Source organism: Acomys russatus, chromosome 13 (genome assembly GCF_903995435.1).
Source record: "Acomys russatus chromosome 13, mAcoRus1.1, whole genome shotgun sequence".
Classification (NCBI taxonomy): Eukaryota; Metazoa; Chordata; class Mammalia; order Rodentia; family Muridae; genus Acomys; species Acomys russatus.
The window spans coordinates 65292118-65314023 of NC_067149.1; the positions used below are offsets into that span (position 1 = coordinate 65292118).

The 21906-nt window shown below is 46.4% G+C and overlaps 1 protein-coding gene across 1 annotated transcript in view; it reads right to left on the bottom strand.

Moving 5' to 3' along the window:
* Window positions 1–21906, bottom strand: part of St8sia1 (ST8 alpha-N-acetyl-neuraminide alpha-2,8-sialyltransferase 1) — a 123584-nt gene that overhangs the window by 57438 nt on the left and 44240 nt on the right. Inside the window, exon 2 of the mRNA XM_051155547.1 lies at window positions 11218–11362. Within this exon, the coding sequence (XP_051011504.1) occupies window positions 11218–11362 (145 nt within the window). The remainder of the gene's footprint in view (window positions 1–11217; window positions 11363–21906) is intronic.

Consider the following 21906-nt stretch of genomic DNA (forward strand, 5'->3'; position numbering starts at 1 on the left):
GCTTCACAACGGGAATATATTTTCCTCCACCAGCTGAGCCACGATAACTTGAAAACAAGCAGACTGTATGTTAATTTAAAAACATGAGTTCCACTCATGTATTCTGTTGGGGCACTGGTCCAGAAGCATCTGACGGCAGAAAGACTGAGTTAAGATGGAACACCAAGCCTTAACATTGGGGCTGAAACCTGCAACAGGGAAACTGAGAAGAGGCCTTGGTTCTTAGTGCTCTGCCCTACACTCTTGCCATGTCAGTCTGGCTGGAAAGTGGACAGAGACTGGCCACGCAGACAACTCCAAGTGGGGTTATAATGGACAAAACAGCCATTTCTCCCTCACTGTGTCTCACAAGATTGGGTGTTTCACAATACCTGAGACCTTATAATTATATGTGGCACAGAACCACAGCAAAAAAAAAATCACAGTGTGGATGGAAAACTTCCCCCACAGGATCACGTGTTTTAGCACTTGTTCTCCTGGGAGCTCTGTTTGGGGAGACGTGGTGGGCCTCAATTGTAGTTGACCTTTATCTGTTTTGCTGATCCAAAACCATGTGAACATGCCTTGCCACTATAGCCACAGCCTCAAAGCTGCTATGCCAACATTGATGAATTGTACCCCCAAACTCTAATCAAAGCACAGCCTTCCCCCTTAAGTTGCCTGTTACAGGTATTTGAGCATAGCAACCATAAAATCTTAGCAGCAACCAAAGGGCTCATGGTAACCCGTGACGATTTTCACATTCTCTTCCTGAAGCCTTCGGGCTGGGGCTCCCCAAGCATGCATCTTCCAGTGCATAGCTGCCCCCTCCACTCTGACAGTGAACCTCAAGTCTCCACACAATAGCACAGACCTGAGGAACAACAGGAAGAAGCTAACGGGTGAGCACGCACGGAGTTCGTTAGAGGCCTTGGCACATCAGCCAAATAGGACATGCACGGGGGAGGAGCAAGTATGAACAGATATCTATCTAATGGGCACAGCCTAGAAAACTGAACACATGGGGGATATTAATTAGATACCGAGTTTGCTTAGATGTGTTTCACATGAAAAGAAAAAATAACCTGTTAGATGGATGTTAACGTATTTGTGAGAAAAAAAGAAAACTCGGAATTCAACTTTATTCATATGTTCATTAATTCTGCTAAAATGTACTCTCTATTTTATTAGGCACAATGCTACATACAGGGGTATTGCAGGTCCCTGGCATCCCTAACTGAATGTCTTCTCTCAGAGCTTTCTGGGGAAATGGAGAAAGGGCACTGTATCAAATAAGAGTGACCTCAGACAGTGAGGTTCCCCCCGCCCCCACCTATAAAAAGCTGGAGTTGAAACAGAATCTAACAGAAATTAATGAAGAAGCAGCCAGGAGCTTCCAGGGAAGGGGACTATGTGTTGGAATCTCTGTCGAATAAGGGAGCACACGTGGCATTTATAAAAACCAGTAAGATTAGCATAAAGACAGGAGCCCTGTGGAAACTGATCCTGGACACCCAGGTGACGCAAGGTCAAACAGATGTGATAACCATTGAGGAATCTGTCTTTGTCCTAAAATGGGTGTGACAGTCGTCGAGGACTGCAAGCAAAGCACAAGCAGGCAGAATCTTAACTTGTACTTTAGGAAAGGTAACCTGAGCAACAACTTAGAAAATGGGTGGGCAACGGGCCATGGCTGGTGCATGACGCTCAGTAAGAGCTGTCTAGGATACCCACGGCAGGGCCTCCTTGCTGTGTGAGCTGCGATGCTAGCCTAATGCTAGTGATGGGAAAATTTTAAATGGATATAAGAGAGAACATCAAAACCTCCTTCAACTCCACTGGGGATTGAACGCCCCCTCCACAATGCAGGGTGAAACTTAATTATGTTTTATCATTCTGAGGAGGGGTCCTTGAAGAGATAATTAAGCCACGATGGGCTCTGTTCTTACAAATGGTAATTAATGCCATCATGGGAAGAGTGGATTAGTCACTGCTATATTAATAACCCGGGAAAAATGTTATTAGATTCAATTACAATTACCTTGATCTCAACATTTTTTCTCACCTCAATAAAGAACATAAAGTCTGACAACCCCAAGTTTAGACCGATGAGAATTTTTAAATCTTATATTTAAAAACTATTCATTTTCAATTTACAAAATGTTATTTTTACCCTCAAAAAGGACTTCCCGTCCTAAACTTCCCCACTACACATCCACACACCCACTTTCCAGCAAGCTGCCAAGATAATGTCTTAATTAGCAATTTGCCTAAATTCTCTCCTTCACTTAGATTTTTGATTTCCCTGTGTTGTCTGGCTACACGGGGCTAGACAGAAGAGAGATTAAAACCTGAATTCTGTCAGAAGTTCAGAGCCCATGAACACAGTGCTAGCTCACAGGTGCTCTGGGGCCACTGACCCTTGAGAACTGTGGGCCATGCATGACCCTTAGGACAACAATCTAGGAATGGAGCTGAGATCCGAAGTTCGATTCCCAACACCCACATGGTGGCTCACAACTGCTTGTAATTCCAGTGCAAGGGGATCAAACGCCCTCTCCTGGCCTTCACAGGAGCAGGCTCACAAGTGGTGCCTGTACATCCATGCAGCAAAAACACTCATGTATAAAAATTATTAAGAATAATCCAAATGAAAAACAAAGACAGTAACCACTTGGCCATCCCGTGATCTTCTCAATGGCACTTTGAAGAGTAATGACAGCAGTCGCTGCAAAAACTCCAGCTTAACTTATTGGAAATCAATGTTTTATCTCACGTGCATTTTCTGTTTATCTTGTTCTCCAAATATAACGTCAGAGATATACCTGCCGCAGAATCTATAGCTTTCTATCAATAGTCTGCATTCTCCTGAACCCCACACTCAACAGATTCACTTCCTTGACTGTCTTGGGAAATCCATTGCGGAACGTGGCTAGTGGGGAGCTTTTCCCTCATCAGTCCCTGGCATCACCAAAATCCCAAGCAAAAGCTTAAGTCCGCAAATGCTTTGGCAGATGAGAAGGTGTAAGGGCCGGGCACGTGGCTCAGTTGATGGAGTGTCTGCCCAGCACCCGTGATGCTCTGGGCTTAATCCTGACCACTGGAGAAACTGGGTGTGGAGGCCCAAGTCTACAGTCCCAACATCTGAGAGGCCAAGGAAAGAGGATCCAGAGCTCAGGGCTGTCCTGGCTAGAGAATGAGCTGGAGGTCAGCCTAGGCCACACGAGACCCTGCCCCAAAACAACACAAAACAAACAAACAAACAGACGAGCGAGAACAACAGTGATATGGAGCCCCTGCGCATCTTTGGAGAAATCACTGCGAAGCACTTTTTCTCTCCGTAGCTGTGTTTTCACTTTGTTTCTGGAAATGCCACTAAGATTTAATTTAAAGTCCAGAAGTTATCCATCCTATCTTACGGATTATAAAATCAGGTTGGACATAGTACAAATTATATAGAGTCATAAATGTCACCAGAAAAAGGCCAGGCATGAACCTGGATCTTTACCTTGTATTACCCACAAAGTTCAGCAATGCTGGCATTTCAACCAAAGCCAGCAGTGTAAATTAGCTGAGTCACTCGCTGATAATGGAGCATCGTCCTAGATTCCAGCAAAGAAGCAATATGCAGAAAATGTTTGTGATTCTCTCTGGGGACCTGGGTTTCCCTTGTATACATATCAAAACAGTACAATTGCTCGTTTCTCTACAATGTGGTTTACTGGGACACACAAAGCCCAGGAGAGCTACTGTATTGTGTAGGACCCCATTGTCTCTCCAATTCCACACTCTTAGTTTCCACCTGAACAATGGCAAGAGAAGAGCCTCCAGCTAGTCCAAGGTAAGGGATGCTAACACGGTGTCAAGGTAACAAATAACAGGGACTAGCTCACCTACTGGAGATTGGTGTCTCTAACAAAAATAAACAAATGATATGATGCTATAAGGTTCTGATTTGCCTGCATGTGTGCAGCTTCATGTGCGTGTGTGTGCATGAAGAGGCCAAGGGTGGACATCCTAAGCCTTTTTAAATCATACTACTTTTTAAAAAGCTCCCTCACTGAACCCGAAGCGTACCAATTAAGCTAGCCTGGTTGCACCTCGTGTTCCTCCCTGGTGCTGGGGTTATAGGTACATATTGCCTTGCCCAACTCTTAAGTGGTTCTGGGCCTTGAACTCAGGTCATCATGGTTGAGTGGCAGACACTTCGCCAACTGAGCCATCTCCCTGGGGCCCATAAAACCTTCGAAGTCTTCCTGGATAGAGTTTATGCCCCAGCTTTCTACCCACCAGCTCCTGGAAACCAGAGCTGGTATATCACACCTTTCGATCTTAGTTCCACCCATGAGATGAAAAGAATAACAATGTACAGGAAAGTGTAAAGGACAGATAAAGAAGATGTGACAAAACACCAGGCACATAGTATAGGCTGGCAAATGCAGTGTGTTGTCGCGGAGCTCAAACCCTGAACGACCAAGCCTCTCTTGCAGCTAGACGTGAGCACGGGACTCAGTTTTGACCAATGACACAAAAGCGTTAGTGATGCAGGACATCTCTTTAGACTCCTTCCTGCTGAGATCCTGGACCTAAAGTATTTCTTTAGCCATCCGCTTGTTCAGTTCAGCAAAAGACAGACTCCTGAAAGCTTGATGGTACAAGTAGCCAGGACCCACCCCTGAATAACCCACCCCCTCCTTTCCGATTACTTAAGATAGGCAAACACCTATTTGGTTATAAAGCAAGCTGTTGTGAAGCAAACTGGACCATATAATGAGACACACACCCAGCAACGCACTGTGCCCTGCAAACTAAGCCCCCTTAGTTTCTTTACAGTTGAAAGAGTGTGTATTTGGGAAAGTGGCTACAGCAATACAAATTTCACTAGGCTACAAATTTCACTAGGAGGAAAAAGAAATTGCCATGAGACACAGGCATATCCAGGAGCTGAGAAAACTACATTCAGCACAGGTCTATGAAGAGGGGAAATGCCACTCCAGCAAGGCCAATTTCAGAAACTGTTTTGAAATGTCCTACTGTGTTTCCCAGAGACCAAGGACACAGCCCAGCCAGTCTCAAGAGAGCACAGCTGGAGACTGATTAAACTGAGGAGCTGGGAGCAGCTGCTAGAGTGTGGTGTGCTGTGTTTCTCCCCTGTACATGGCTTTGGAGAATGTGCTGAGGCAACTGGTTCAGTCTGTGACCCACACCATGTGACTATTCATCATGATAGAGAAGGAGAAGATGACCGCGCTTTCATTGCACCGAGAGGGATATTATACCACCGCAGACGTAGTTTCTAACACTCCTGTGCTTTTCTTGCTCAATTCTAAAGAAGTGTATGCTTCTCCTAAGGGAAGTATTTTAATCCAAAATAGACTTTACTCAGTAATCTCTGCAAATGCGAGACCATGAAGGCTTAATAGAGACAGTTCTGGGATTGGAGGGGTGTGGCTCGGGCACTACAGCACCGTGTTCTGGGTTCCATCCTCCAGAACCACACAACAGGGAGAGAGGATTGAAGAAAAATGCTAACCCAATACAGGGACTGTGTCTTTAGTGTAGGGGTGGGGCAGTATGTGTGCAGGTGCGTGAATAGGCACGCACAGGGAAGCTAGAGGACAGCCTCCACTGTCATCTGGCATGATCTCTCACCAGCTAGCCTGATGGGACACTGAGCCTTAGTGAACTGCCTGTCTCTGCATCCTCAGTCCCCAGCAATGGCACTACATGTGCTTGTCACTATATCCAGCTTTTTTCACTAAGGACTTGAACTCAGATCCTCACCATCATACTATCCTCTGTACACACACACACACACACACACACACACACACACACACACACACACACAAGAGTTAAGGTCAGCCCTTCTGTGGTAGGGAGTCTATGATAGACCTGAGCTGCTAGGGCAGCTAGGAAGCAAAGCAGGAAGTATGCATTCAGTAATGACTTCCTGTTTATTTCTGTGACACCTGGGGTTCTACCCTATTGGATGGCACCACCTCTATTCAGCGTGGATCTTCCCCCATAGCTGCTTTCCCATACGCCAACCATCTCTGGTGAGGTTACCCCAGACACACCCAGAAGTGTGCTTTCCTCATCTAGGTGCCTTTTAATACAAACTGGCAGGTTTAACTATCCAAGCATTTCAGATGACAGAAATCCCTTTAGCGTAGCTCCCCATCCTTGAGAGGTTGGAAGCCTTGTCCAAGAACTCTTATTAAGAGCTCCAGCAAATAAACAAAATTAATACAATGAAGTTAGCCTTTCATGTCTAATCACGTTCAACAGGTACTTCACCAAAATACATCCCCAGAGCCATTTGACATGACTGCGTGAGCACGTGATCCCCTCCAGTTCAGCCTGAATGAGACCCAGACAGGGCACCCTGGAGTAGATGGAAAAGGGTGTCAGCATGAGGTGGGAAGCATCAACTACCACAAAGATGGACTCTCATCCCACACACCAAAGTCCTGGGATCGGGAAAGAACTTTAAGGAAATAGTAACATACGCAATGTGCACGTATCCACGCACGCAGATGACTATTATGTGTCCCAATTTAATACAGTTGCCAACGAAGTTTGTGATGAGGAAGTGAGTTGTGGAGGGTCCAAGTGAGACATGGCAGGCTGTGATAACAGACAGAGCGTTGGTGTGACATCGCCAAGACACAGTGCCCTGGAGTCCTCATCCAAGGACACAGCCCTACAGAGCACCTAAAACATTCCACATGGCACCTTTCTCTTCCGTTGTACCTTCGCAGTAACAACAAAATAAGTAACAGTATGCTGAGGAATACGAAGGAGAACGCAGCTAACTCAGGTGCAGCATGTAGGGGGACATGCTCCGATCAAGTCTGGGCAAGCGGCCAGGGAATAATTTCCCTGAAACTCACGCTGAATGAGTTGTAATCTTGACTGTGAAGATAACCAGACTGAGAAGCAATAGGAGTAAGCAACGCATCCCTGTTTGAGGACGTTTCTAGAGATTGCATCGTGAGGGCTGGGGCCTAATGAGTGACTGCTTCAATCCACTGGGAGATTCGGTTTTTTAATAGATAATTGGAAGGCTCTGAAACGGTGGAAGGCTGTGCTTGGTTGGAGGAAGTAGGTTACTTGGGACTTGTCTTTGGGAGCCAGACTTTGTCCTGATCACTTCCTGTTATGACTCCACTATGCTTTCTGTCTGTCATGGTATGAGCAGCTCATTGGCACCCTGCTTATAACCTCTGAATCTGAGCTAGTCTGATCACAGCACTCTGAAGAGCTGACCAGCACACTCCAGCAGCCATGCTCTGCTCACCCTGGCAAAACCAAAGGGAGCCTGCTCACCTGCTTCCTGCACAGGCTGCTCTCCTTCCCGGGAGCAACATGAAAGGAGGAGAAAATTAGCTGGCAACTTAGTTTAGTTTGCTTGTAACAAACTAGAAATACCTGGGGGGCTGGGGGTGCACACCCTCATGATGCTACTGGCTTTCCAGGGTGGTAACAAAATAATTAGTCTCTGAGTTCCAGGCCAGCCTGGTCCACAAAGCTAGTTCAGGACAGCCAAAGGCTACACAGAGAAAGCCTGTCTCAAAAAGCCAAAAAAGAAAGAAAAAGAAAAAGAAAAAAGAATTAGTCATATCAGAATGTCACAGGAAAACACACAAGTAACTTTAAAAACCTGTTCTTTTTCTTTTCTTTTCTTTTTTTTTTTTTTTTTTTTTTTTTTTTTTTTTTTTTTTGTACAACTAAACACACATTGAGATGTAATGACCTCAGTTTCCTACAGAAAGACAAATGTTTCCTTTATTATTCTGGGATGGTGACAGGCTCAGAATTCATCTGTGCACACTTTCAAAAGGAAGTGCTTCCTTCCCTCCAGCTCCTGTGACTGACAGATCTGATAGTAGCTAATTTGTGTCTCTCTCTCTTTTTTTTTTTTTAATTTGTGTCTCTTTAATAATCTTTCCTCTCAAATCATAAAGCTAAATGTCATTTGATATGAACGCAAACCCTCGAATACTGAAAGCTCCTTTTGGGGTTGCTTTTAACTATTTTTTCTCACTGCTAAAGACAATTGCTTATTTTCTCATCTTCCTTTAGCTCATCGGTATCTGCTCTTTGCTGTTTTGTTTGTCTTAGAACCTGGATTTGCTGTGTAACTCAGGCTGGCCTTGAACTCACCCTGACCCTTAGACTGAGGCTCCTCCACATGGACCGGCCAGCATGGGTGCTGTGTGTTCACAGAGTGGGGACATGGAGTAATTTAGATGAAGCATGCCAGGTGTGCTGCAGCCTTCAGTGTGATTGTCCTGCCTCAGCCTTCCCTGTGCTGGGATCAGCGGTGTGTGCCACCATGCCTGGCTAATACCGAAGTCACAGGGTAGGTCTCACGTGCTGGTTCAGGCTGCACACCTCACTTTCAGCATCATGCTGCTGAAGCCTGGAGGTTAAATGCCGCCTGTCTCCCACTTCTAGGCAACAGAAGGTTTAGATGCAAATTAATCTTTGCAATCCATGAACCTGAACAAGACTTGAAGGAAAAGGAAGTCCCCGAAGCCAGCTTCTGGCCACTGTTTCTTCTGGAGACAACCGTGACCATGTGGCAATGGTTCTAGAATGTTCTGATCCCACAACAAGTATATCAAGCTTTGGAACTCAACTCTAAGGGTGACATCTCGGCCCTGCTTCTCCCTTCTTCTAGTGTTCGAAGCACCCAATTCTCTTGACAACTTGTCTTTTCACCTAAAGTACCCAGGGCTGTTTCTGCACATTAGCTGCTCTGAGCAACACTCATCTCAGGATCCAGCCCATGAGCCAGCAAGATATTAGCAATGGCAACCAGAGGTTACAGTGTACACTGATAAACTGCTCTGCACTGCCACTCTGTGGATGGGACCCATGCTGCTGTCTCCATCATACAGTGATGAGAGCTGCGTCTCAGAAGAGACAGGAAAGCTATCTGCGGCGTTCAATTGCTAAGAGATACCAACATAACCCAATTCCTTTTCCCTTTGATATGAGGAAGGCCCTGGGAGTAGGGAGGAGGTTGAGCATGAAGTGCATAAATATTGATACAGAATTAAAGCTTGATGTATTAGAATGTATATGAGAGGTAAAGTGTGTGCATGTGTGTATACGTGTGTGTGTGTGTGTGTGTGTGTGTGTGTGTGGTGTGCTGTGCTGTGCCTGTAAGTGGCTCACACACATGAGCATGTGGGTGTGCACTCCCATGAGCACACATGTGGAGGCCAGAGGACCTCAGGGATCTTCTCTTATTCCCTGCCTGCCTCTAGGTAGGGCCTCTCATTGAATGTTGAAGCAGAAGCTCACAATTCACCTAGGCTGGCAGTCAGTGAGCTCCTGGGACCCACTTGTCTCCACCCATCCCCACCCTCACCCCGGTGCAGCGACTCCAAGCACGTGCAGCCATGCCCAGCTTTTACGCAGACACTGGGGATTTGACCTCAGGTCCTCATGCTTATAACACAAGTGCTCTCACCACTGAGTCATCTACCCAGCCTCTGTTTCCTCGCTTCTATTCACTTTATCTCATGCACATGAGTGTTTGCTAGCACGCTTGCATGTGAGCCACATGCGTGCCTGGGACCCAAGTAGGTCAGAAGAGGAGCCGGATCCAGAGTTACGCATGCCGTGAGCTACCTTGCAAATGTAAGCCCAGGTCCTCTCCAAGGGCAACAAGTGTGCTTTATCTCTCCGCCCCCATATTTACTAGTACTCCCCCCACCCCATTTAAGCAGCATTACCTTTTACAACCATTGAATTACACTAACACACCTAAGGGGTAATCTATAAATATAGGATGTTTCTTTTTTGTTGTAGTTTTCTTATATTTTGGTTAGCGTAAGAAAGAAATAGGATTTGTTGTGACATGTTTATACATACAGATCATTAGACTTTGTTCAGCTTTGCCCCCCCATCTTCCCCATCTCTCCTCCTTCCCTCTCCCGCCCATCTCCTCCTCCCAAATATTTCCCCTCTCTGCTTTCATGTCACACACATCCCATCATCTTCTGCTGTCTCCCTTCCCCACTTCTTTTAGGTCCTTCCCCACTCTCATACGTTCATGCCCTACACACACACACACACACACACACACACACACACACACACACTTCAATTCTGACGAGGGAAAACATGCAATGTCCACTTTCTGAGTTTGTTTTCCATCACCTAACATAATGATGTCAGCATGGAGATCGTGTCCTTACAAATGCCACGATTTCATTTTTCTCTATACTTGCATACATTGTCTTTGTGACTATGGACCACGTCCTCTTTATCCATTCATCTGCTGATGGGCATGTGAGCTGGTTCTGTCTCCTGGTTACTGGGAACAGTGCAGCAGTAAACATGGCTACACAGGTGCCCCTGTGCTGTGCTCACTGGACACGCTACAGGTACATGGCCAGCAGTAGAGGCTTCTCTGTAGAGCTGTGACTCTGGGTCTGGCGGGTCACATTTACAGGAGCCTCTCCTTTAGGAGTGTGTTTGTTAGTTATCATTACAGAGACACTGAGAAGTCCTACTGTCTAACCTGGCCCACGAATCCTCTTTCTGGGGATTCATCTGGCCAGACTATGGTTACCCAGAAAGCATAGGAAGACCAAAATTCCTTTCTCAGCTTCTCCCTAATGGCCATTTCACCAAAGATCTCCCCATCCTTCACCAAGTGGTCTCTAAAATAAAAAATTTTATTTTTCAAACTAGCTAGTAAAAATTGCTTTACTGTACTGCCCAAGAATCCAAGCAGGGAAATACTAAGTAAGTAGGATTGACTTAGCCCACTTCAAAAGCAGTCAGATGGAATTGTTTTGCTCCGAACCTGCCACTCCTCTACTTTATAGCAAGGGGGTAGTCACAGGGTTAACATTCAAGAGTTCTGAGAAGACATATGGTCCCTGTCCCCCAATGGCATCATCAGTCCCAGGAAAACACCATCTCAATCCTTCACAGTCCTTCCACAGCTGACCTCAGAACACTAGCATCCCACCACACCCTGACCATTGCTTGCCTCAGTTTCATACGAGTTTAATCTAAGTAGCAAGGAGAACTGTCACTGTATAAGGTCCTTCCTTCTAATATTTCACTCCCGCCCTTGCATCAAACAACCAGAAAGCATGGGGAGACATAAGAAAACCATACAATATTCACATGAGAAAAGACAAGATGAAAGACAAAGGCTTAGTGGGCTAGCAGACTGCCACCCGCGGTGCACTAGACTCCACTCACCTGGGGGAAGAGGGAATATGTGGAGTTGTCGACGGTGAACGAGTATAAAAACTCCCCGTCATACCACAGGCTCTTCCCCATGGGCGAATTCATCTTAGTCATAGCGAAGAGATGTGCAGGATCGCAGCAGTCTTCCATTTGTTTCCTAGCAGAGAAAGAGAAAAAGAGCAGCAGGTTAAGTGAGCAGCTGGCTCATTCATTTGTCATCCCCACAGCAGTGTGCAGCCTCACCCCAGTGCCAATTCACTCTGCAGAGTCTCCTCCTCGGTGATCACACCACGACCAACTCACACTTCCAGTCACTCAACTGCATGACTGGAACACTCAGAACGGTTTTAGAAAAACATGACAGCTCTCAGGTGTGTCTGGCATGCATCTAGAGGCAAAAATATACACAGTCCTGGAGATGTACTGATTAGTGCAGTCACCCAGGTCCCGCAAGGACTGAAGAGCTGCCTTTGAAGGGCAACATGGCATTCAATTGCAGCCCAGTTGTAACTCTCAGGTTGTGGGACTCTGCTGGATAAGGTTGAACTCTGACTTTCCCAGATAACCATTTCATGCTCAGTCCATGAAGACGGACTCCCTTTCTTAGTGGGGTGCTCACTCCACCTGATCTGGTAACCCCAGAATTTATAAGGGGTGTCACATCGTCCTAGAAGTCATCTCCTCACACATAGGATAATTAAGTACTCTGCTTTCCTCCTTGTGATAGGACCCCATGTTACCGCATATAAAAGACCTACTGTACCAATATGTAGAGGAAGTATCCTGGTACCCTTAGCCCTGGCAAATCCCCACTGCCTAAGGTTTATAAATAAAGGCTGGCTGGCTGGCTGGCTGGCTGGCTGGCTGGCTGGCTGGCGCGTGCGTGCGTGCGTGCGTGCGTGCGTGCGTGCGTGCGTGCGTGCGTGTGTGTGTGTGCTCTCTCTACTCCTGCATCATGAAGGGGGTGGAGGGGACCATCGCTGGATGCCCAGTGGTCAGGCAGCCTGTAGCCTCTGCTCCACCACTGCCGATAGCTCAGTGCTGACCCCTGGTGGAGCACCTCTGGGCCTGCGTCTCACCCTGCTTGCCCTCAGATTTCAGACACTCACCTGCTTCTGGGGCTGTGTTGGGCACAGTGGCCCAAACAAGGGGCCATAACACTTGTGGCGCTCCTGAGTCTCCACCGCCTTGTGAGACTTGCAGTCTCATTCTAAAAAGAGCTAACTGTAACACACTGTGGAGATTCATTTTCTGCCTTCCCCTGAGAAGCTGGGAACCTGGCTTAATGCCCAAGCTACGAGTCTCCCTCCCCACTCCCAGCACTCTAATCTGACCCTGAGCAAGAAATGGAACCTTGGGACCTTTGATCTCAAGGTCTGTCCGTTCTTGTCCGGAGGAAAACAGCAGCTGCACCAGCCCGCTTGACGCGGGGGGGGGGGGGGGGGGGGGGGGGGGGGGGGGGGGGGGCAGGCCTGCCGCTACCGGAAGCAGAACGACATCAGGCGGTTAAGAACCGTGCAGGGGAATACTACATGAGTATAAAACAGAGTAGTCCAACAAGGGCACGCACCCCCAAACCAAGCACGGGATTTCAGAGAGCACCTCCGCAGTCCCTCTGAATAGAAGCGGGCATGAAATGAATGATGCGCCCTCACCATGGTGAGGCGACCTGCCTTCCAGCTACCAGGTCTCATTTGACCGAGGACTTTGTAGGGATGACAGGGCTGAACACTGTGGCCCCTGCCTTGGTCTCACCTTGCTCACTCTGTGTTTGAAATGCTGGCCTCTCTCAGGACTATCCAGCCCTAATATACTGCCCTGTAGATGAGTCCCTCACTGGTTCCTCAAGTACCAGCCTTGTTACTGCTTTGTGGGCAAGCTGATGGATCACTGGGCTTTGAAGAGTAAAGGAGCTGGCATTTTGATGGCACACCCGATTGTCAACGTGGCTGCGCTGAGAAGCACACTTCTGGTATAACTATGAGTCGCCAAAGATTAACTAAAGTCTCCGAGACATGCTAGGTGTCCCCTCCCTGCTCTCAGATGCTGGCTGGCATCCCTTTCACACTGGTTGCAACAGGAAGAGGACAAGGAAGAGGGCAGAGGACAAAAGCCTTTATCCTTCAAAGATTTCGGTGTCATATTTTGCTTCTATATCAGCATTCCACTTACTGTAGACTGCCCTTTTCCATCTGCCTTTGCTGTCATCGTCGTTATCATCGTCGTCGTCATCATGATCATTACTGTTATTGTCAGCAGCAGCAAGACAAGGGTTTGTTTTTGTTTTTTTTTTATGTAGACCGGGCTGGTCTCAAACAACTTATCACCCTACTGAATACTGAATGCTGAAATTAAGAATGTCCACCACCACAGTCAACTAAACATTTAATTCTTTTTTTTTTTTTTAATTAAGCAGGCAAGTTTTATTATCAATGTAACAATTCTACGAAAAATGCAGTAGTACTGCAGTGAGCGCTGCTGCCCATCAGTCCTTTGGAGCCTCTGGCAGGAGCAGCTTAAGGCATCAAGTATGAACACTTTTTTCTTGTTTATTTCAAGTGGCAGATCTCACCAATCTTCACACAAAATGCTTTTTCTTCCCACTGCAGTTGAAGGGCTATTGTTGGTCAAGTAAGAGGGTAAGGCTTGACTCCCCAGTCAAGCTCTTAATGTAAACTAAAAATAGCAGCCACAAGGTCTGCATGGCACTGCATCCGAGCAAGGACAACACGGGTAACAAAGAAACATGTGCACTCATCAGATCACCTTCCCCTTGTGTTACAGAGGCAGCAGTACTAGCTAGGGCCTAACACTGCACTTCTGGAGCCATCAACACAGCTAAACAGACCACACTAAACCCCAAGTGCTGGTGCCCCACTAACTGCTCAGCGGTCACCTCAGTCCAGTATGCTGACTACAGGCTTGCCTTTTAAAGGTTTTAATTATTCGACAGTTAAGGCATTAGAGAAAAGGGCTAGCTTCATATAGACAAACATTTACTTTGTTTAGTATATTGCTTTCCACAATACACTGTTCAAATAGTCTTATTTTTGTGACATTAGAAACTATGTTATTTCTCTTATCAAAGTCCAAACCATCAACAATGAAGAAACTACAATATAAAATAATACGCATGAAGCAGAACATTCAGTTATAGCTCAAACTAGGAATTACTAACTACATGTAACTGCTCCATTTTTGGTTTCAAATTGTGTGTGTGTGTGTGTGTGTGTGTGTGTGTGTGTGTGTGTTGGTTTGTTTTTTGGTTTTTTGAGACAGGGTTTCCGTGTGTAGCCTTGGCTGTCCTGGACTCACTCTGTAGACCAGGCTGGCCTCGAACTCACAGCGATCCGCCTGCCTCTGCCTCCCGAGTGCTAGGATTAAAGGCGTGCGCCACCACGCCCAGCCTCCCTACTTCATTCTTATTTACAACTGGTACCTGTTGAGGCAAACATCCTAGCCCTTTAACTAGGCACGTGTGTACGGGGAGTCTCCAGATGAGTTTGTAAAGACGAGACAGGGTACGAGGACAGAATCCAGGACTCAAGCATGCTAGGTAAGCTCTCTACCACTGAGCTACAGGCCCAGCCTGCCTGAGATGTTTAAAAACAAAACAAAACAAAACAAACTTTGTTTTTAACTATAGGGTACCGTGATGGCCAAGTGAAGAAAACTAATACTTGGGAGAATATAGTTTTATTTTATGCCTTTTCTTAGTTTGGAATTTAAGTATTCTAAGAACTTACACTTAAATTACTTAGCAAAAGGGTTTTGTTTTCCAGAACACAGTCAGCTAGGAAAGTGGAAATACACGATGAAGCTTCCATAGCAATTAACTAGTGGAGCTTTTTACTCTAAGACTTAAACTCAGGAAACAACCGCTTCCACTTTAGCTGGGAGTGAGACATTTGACTTCAAATTCACATTTTAAATTGCTATTTGCACTCAGCAAGGAGCCACGTGTGTGCACGCTGCTTGCTGTTAAGGTTTGGCGTCACCAGCTCAACCTTTTTCACTCCACCGAAAGATAAAGCCCAGCCTACTGTCCAATCACGTTGCCTGAAAATACTGCAGCCTGGGTATAGACAAGCATCCCCTGAAATTGCTAGATGTTTTCTTGTCTGATAGCTTCAGGATCACTACAGGTCTTTCAAACACCCCCTCACTTACAAGTCTCACCAGAGCATCTCCGTTCCTCCCACCCTGAGCATGCAAAGTGATGCACCACCCTTTACAACATTGAGTCCTTTGAAGAAACCTTGCAACGACTCGATCCAAAGATTGCCAGGGCAAACCTCAAGCCCTCACAATGGTGTCATCATCAATAAGTCCCATCTTGCTGCAAGTGACACTTTCACATTTGTACCTTCCTTTCTCTGGATCTGAAAATCTGTGATTGTAGGGTCCTGAGATCATTGCTGAAGTTATGTTCCCCATATCTTCACTTGAGGGCCTCTGTATCAGGAGATGGAGTCATCTTCAGGGTTTAGGCTCTCTGCCATTGTTGTGACATCCAGCTTGTCAGCATCAGGAGAGCCAGGGCAACATCTCTTGAACTTTTTTCGAAGATCGGAAAAGGAATAGAAGCATTCTTCTTGGAAGCCTCAGGATGCAAAACTCTGCCAGAGGTGAAGCTGCCCATCAACACGCAGACAAAAGGAAGACGCTACCCCGATGTTCAGTTCACTGCTCGCTGGCTGGTTAAACTGTCAGAGGGCTTGGTCCAGCCGCGGCGTGGGAGACAAGCTTTCCACATCTACTTTAGTTTCCTCTTTACAATTCTCCGTCAATCCCAACTGATCTGGTCTAACTAGTACATTGTGCACTGTCCCAGGTTCTTGTTGGCCAAATCCATGACTTTCCGTAACAACAGGGTCATCCGAACCCAGCTTGGCTCCAACGGTCCCAGAAGTGAAGTAATCGGGACACTCTGTCAGCCACTTAATTCTTTTTTTTTTAATTTTATTAATTTATTAATATTACATCTCAATGGTTATCCCCTCCCTTGTATCCTCCCATTCCTCCCTCCCTCCCATTTTCCCCTTATTCCCCTCCCCTATGACTGTGACTGAGGGGGACTTCCTCCCCCTGTATATGCTCATAGGGTATCAAGTCTCTTCTTGGTAGCCTGCTATCCTTCCTCTGAGTGTCACCAGGTCTCCCCATTCAGGGGACTTGGTCAGATATGAGGCACCAGAGTACGTGTGAAAGTCAGACCCCACTCTCCAGTCAACTGTGGAGAATGTCCTGTCCATTGGCTAGATCTGGGTAGGGGTTTGAAGTTTCCAGCCTGTATTGTCGTTGGCTGGTGCCATAGTTTGAGCGGGACCCCTGGGACCAAATCTGCCTATCATAATGTTCTACTTGTAGGTTTCTAGGATTCACTTAATTCTTATTAGTGCTTCTCTACCAGATAGTAGCATGACAGGGGTCGGGGGAGGGTTATTACGAGTTATTCCTGTGTTTTGTCACTATATTCCACCCACATGAGCTCCACGGCAAAAAAAAAAAACAAAACAAAACAAAAAAACAATCTCTTAGAGAGAAGTCCCACACGCATGCATGTAAACTACTCTGGGGAGAGTGTGCTAAAGTCTGCGTTTCCTGATACTTCACTTTCCTTTGTCCTTAGAACAATGAATGAAATTATTGTTATTGTCGTTATGCTCAATTTACATCTACAAAATGGGCCACAGGTGGTTTAAAGACTTGCCTAGGCCACAGGAAGAACACACATGTAGAACTCTGGGTCCTGGTCTGGGCTGTTTCCTCTCTGCTCGGCAACTGCTCAAGGCCTCGCTGATCCACTTCCCTTTTCTCTACCCACATGGGCACAATGCCTGCCATGCAGTTCTTGCCTCCTGCAGGAAACTGTTTCCATTCGGTCCCCCCCCCCCCATACTGTGGAGCTTTACGATACATTCCCCACAGTGTCTCAAGTCACATGACCAGCATTATAGTGGGGCATGTGACTTCACTCTCTAGTCTTTCCAGCTCTTATCAGGAGCTCTCTCGCCTCTAGACCCCACTAAATCATGACTCAGTATAAAGCGCCATGAGAAACAGTCGAATGACAGCACCTTCTTCCGGCTGGGCCCTAACAGCTTACAAATCACATTCATATTTGTTTCCTCTCTGGATCATAAAAAGAAAAAAAAAAACACATAGGAAAAAGATCCAGGTGGTCACATTTGTATAAGTTCACAATGAAACCAGTGTCTAAGGCAATAGCCACACACATCCGTTAGGCTGATGAATGAATGCTTTCTTAGGCATTAATAGCATGGGTGCGGGGCAACGTGGAGTACGCCCACCTCTCTGCCTCCGTCATTACTGGGCTCAGGGCAGCTGCTCCTTTACTGGGAGAAAGTAGACAGAAAACAGCAGGTGTTCCTTGTGGAGAAATATTTGCAGAAACCCTACGTTTCTAGAAAATTCATAATGGCCCCATTGTTTCTGCAGTTCCAACATTTTTCTCTCTCTACAGTGCTCCCACATCCCACTGTCACGCTGATGGATGGAGGTGCGGAGGGACCATGATGACAAATGTCTATGCACATATTTCATACCTGAGGGGCCTAAACTAGCTCACCAGCTACAGAAACCTCAGCAACAGCATCGGAAGCAGCAGGGGAGCCAGGCACGGCTTGTGAGTCCGGCATTTGGTTGCTGAGACAGGAGACTAGGAAGTCTAAGGTCAGACTCGACTACATAAAAAGAAACGACAAGACTCCTCTCCCTCCATCCCCTGGGCATGTTCCACTTTCCTGGGCCACATCTCCATCTTCAGTCCGGGAGGCAGGCAAGGAATAGTGCTACCTCAAAACCCACTCATACCACTCCTGGGTATGTACCCAAAGGACGCGCCACCATACAGCAAGGACACTTGCTCAACTATGTTCTTAGCAACTTTATTCATGATAGCCAGAATCTGGAAACTACCTGAATGTCCCTCAGCCAAAGAATGGATAAAGAAACTGTGGTGCATTTACACAATGGAATACTACTCAGCTTTTGAAAACCAAGAAATCATGAAATTTGAAAGCAAGCGGATAGAACTAGAAAAGATCATCCTGAGTCAGGTAACCCAGAGCGAGAAAGGCATGCATGGTTTATACTCACTCATAAGTGGATTTCAGCCAAGTTGTACAGGATAACCACACTACAATGCAGACTCAAAGAAGATAAGTAACAAGGAGGACCCAAGGGAGGATGCTTAAACCTCACTCAGAAGGGGAAATAGAATAGACAGAGGTAGTGGTTGAAGAGAGGGGACAAGGTAGAAGAAGAGACACAGAGAGAAATGAGGAGGGAGAGCAGACCTGGGGGGAGCAAAGGCAGAAAGACTATAGAGAAAATAAACTGTAGGCAAGGGCATCTCTGTGACAAGCTGTAGACCTAAGTCAGGATAGGCTCCTGGGATGGGGGTAGAGGGATAGGAGATGGACTCCAGCAGAGAATCTTACTAGCAGGGACCATAGATACTGAAGAGGACACCCTCTAACTAGACAAGACTCCCAGTAGAGGGAAGGGAACACCAACCCATCCACAAAAACTTCAACCCAAATTTCAACCTGCCTACAAGATGTGCAGGAATAAAGACAGAGCAGATAGAGGAGAAAATGAGGGAATGTCCAGCCAATGCCTGGCCCAACCCAAGAGCCACCCCATGGAAGAGAACCAGCCCCTGAACTCTATTAACAGTGCTCAGCTATGCTTGTAAATAGGAGTCTAGCAGAGTTGTCCTCTGAGAGGCTCCACCCAGCAGTGCCTCAAATAGATGCTGAGATTCACAGCTAAACAGTGGGTGAAGCTTAGCAAGTTTAGTGAAAATGTGGGGAGAAGGAGAAAAGGACATGGGGGTGACAGGAGTGCCACAAGAAGACCAACAGAGCCAACTGACCAGGGCCCAGAGGGGCGTGTTGAGACTGAGGTACCAACCAAGGATCTTGCATGGACTGGACCCAAGCCCCCTTCATGGATGTGGCCAATGGGTAGCCAGGGCTTCATCTGGGTCCTCTATTGAGAAGAGTAGGGACTTTTTCTGGCATGGACTCTCTTGCTGGCTTTTTGATTACTTCCTTCCTTGTAGGACTGACTGCCTTGCCAAACCACAGGGGATGAGGGCAACTTAATGAGCTGGGGTGGGGTGGGGCTTCCCTCTCCTGAGGAGTGAGGGAAAGGGGAGGGGAGAGAGGGTGGGGCTGAAAAAGGAGGACGGATGGAGCTGCCACAGGGATATGAAGAATGTATCATATAAAATTTTTAAAAAGAAAAACAAAGCAGTAGCATTAGAGTCATCAACAGTGAACATCATAATAGAAGGAATAAAAAGCTTTTTTTAAAATTCTCAATTTAATTTAATTTTTAATAAAGCCAGACCTGCCTTCAGAAAACATAAGAAGAGGGCAAGCAAGCTTAGGCTTCATAATAAAAATAAACTAATGGAACCATGTTAAGCTTCAAAGCTCTACACAACAAAGGAACAAACAAGAAAATGGAAAAGCAACTTACAGAGAGAGTGTGTGAAAGAGCCCAGTTCATGTCTGATAAGTTACTGTGCAAGTTTTATAAAGAGTTCTTGCTCAATAGTAGGAAAACCAATAATCCGATGGATAGGACCCAAACAGATACTTGTCCCCAAAAGAGACAAAGATGGAAAAGAAGGCTCCAGGGTAAACACGCTTGCTATGCATGCCTTATGACACCAGTTTGATACCTGGAACCCAGTTTTAAAAAAAAAGGCTGGATGTGGTGGCACATGTTTGTGATCTTGACCCCTCCCCCCAATTGTGAAGTGGGGTGCAGAGATAGAAGCAGATGGAGACTTGTGGGCCACCTATTCTGAAGTATTTTGGGCAGCCGCAGAAGCAAGAGAGACCTTGTCTTAAAAACAAGGTTGAAGGAAAAACTAACAAAGTTGTACTCGGACCTGCTCTCTGACTGAGCAGGCTCACCGGGGTTCTCTCTCTCTCTCTCTCTCTCTCTCTCTCTCTCTCTCTCTCTCTCTCTCTCTCTCTCTTTCTCGCTCTTTCTCGCTCTTTCTCGCTCTTTCTCTCACTCTATCTCACTCTCTGGTTCTCAGTCACACACATAATGACTTTTTTTCAAAATTAAAAACAACAGGCAACGGTCACATGGAAAGGTGGTGCTTGGCTTCCCTCATCATTAGGGAAAGGCATGGTAAAGCCACCGAGACTCACAACCCACACCTGGAAAGATAGCCACCTCCAAAGAGCAAACAACGAGGAAAATCAGAGACACTGTGGAGAAAAGGAATCCGTGTGCACTGCTGATTACGAATGCAGATTGGTGCAGACACTTTGGAAAACAATACGGAATCTCTTAAGGAAACCAAATGTGAAAGTCTCACGCAACCCAGATATCTTCTTTGCGGAAATGCACCCCAAACGAGAAAAAAACCACCACCCCGTAGAGAATCCTGTGCTCACCACAGCATGACTCATGGCGGCTAATGTACAGCAGTCAGCTAGATGTCATCAACAGATGAAAAAAAGGAGAAAATGGAATGGGATTCTGCCTTAACAAGGGGGCCTTGCCGTTTATCATGTACGGACCTGGAGGATATTAGGTTAAGTGACATCAGCCTGGCACAGAGACACAAGCAGTGCATGATGTCATTTGTACGCAGACTCCCAAAAACAGCATTAAGATGAAGTGAAACAGTGATTATCACGAGAGCAGGGGTCGGGAAGGGAACAGAGTAAGGCAGGGACGTGCGACTCAAGGGTCAGAAAACATCAAAGGAAGCAGTCAACAAGATGGGGTACAGAATGTTCAAGATTAACAAGCCTACTAGTTGAGAGGACTAGAAACAACAAAATTAAAATATCTGAGAGTTTTTTTGTTATGCAGGTTTTTAAATCTGTTTTTATCACACATAAAAGCAATTATTAGATGGCAAGCTCTTAATCTGTTTCTCTACAGTGAACACTTTATCCTCTGTGTGTATTCCATAAACCTCAAACACAAAATAAATTTATTTTTAAAGTGGAGAAGGCCAACCAACACGTAAGCTGCTACTTGCGCTTGCATGGAGATGTAGCCAGGGGCTCAACAGACATCAGCGATTACTTAGAAAGAATAGAGCTTTGAGTTCTGTCCAGGGTTCTGAGAGTGTTTCCTGCCCTGAGCTCTGGCCCTGGAGCAACAGGCAGAATGAAGGAACAGCCAAGACATTGTAGCAGCAGTGCTGCCGCAGACTCACGAGGTAAAAGGATGCAATTGCATCGTGTTTGCTGGAAACCCCTGTCCTGGTCCTGAGACTGTGTGGCCTCTGAGGTGAATGATGCTGGCCAACTCAGGCCAGCACTCAGCAGCTTTGAGGGGAGACGCGGATCATTCAGATCACCTGGCTTTTGGAATCTGGGACTTCCCTTTTCTCATGCTTCTTGCTTTTTTTTAAAAACAGTAAAAATCACATGGTTTTTTTTTTTTTTTTAAGGCAGAAGGAGGGATGGGAAAGGTTGTGGCTCAGCCACTGAAATGCTTGCTTGCCAGCACCAAGACAATCTGTACACAGTTGATAAAATCGCCTGTGTGGGGGTGCTCGCTTGTAGTCCAGTGCTGGGAGGAAAGAGAGGTGGATCCCTGGGGCCACTGCAACCCAGCCTAGCCCCTTTAGTGAGTTCCAGACCGAAGAGAGCTCATGTCCACAAACAAGGCAGAGGCAAAGCTGAG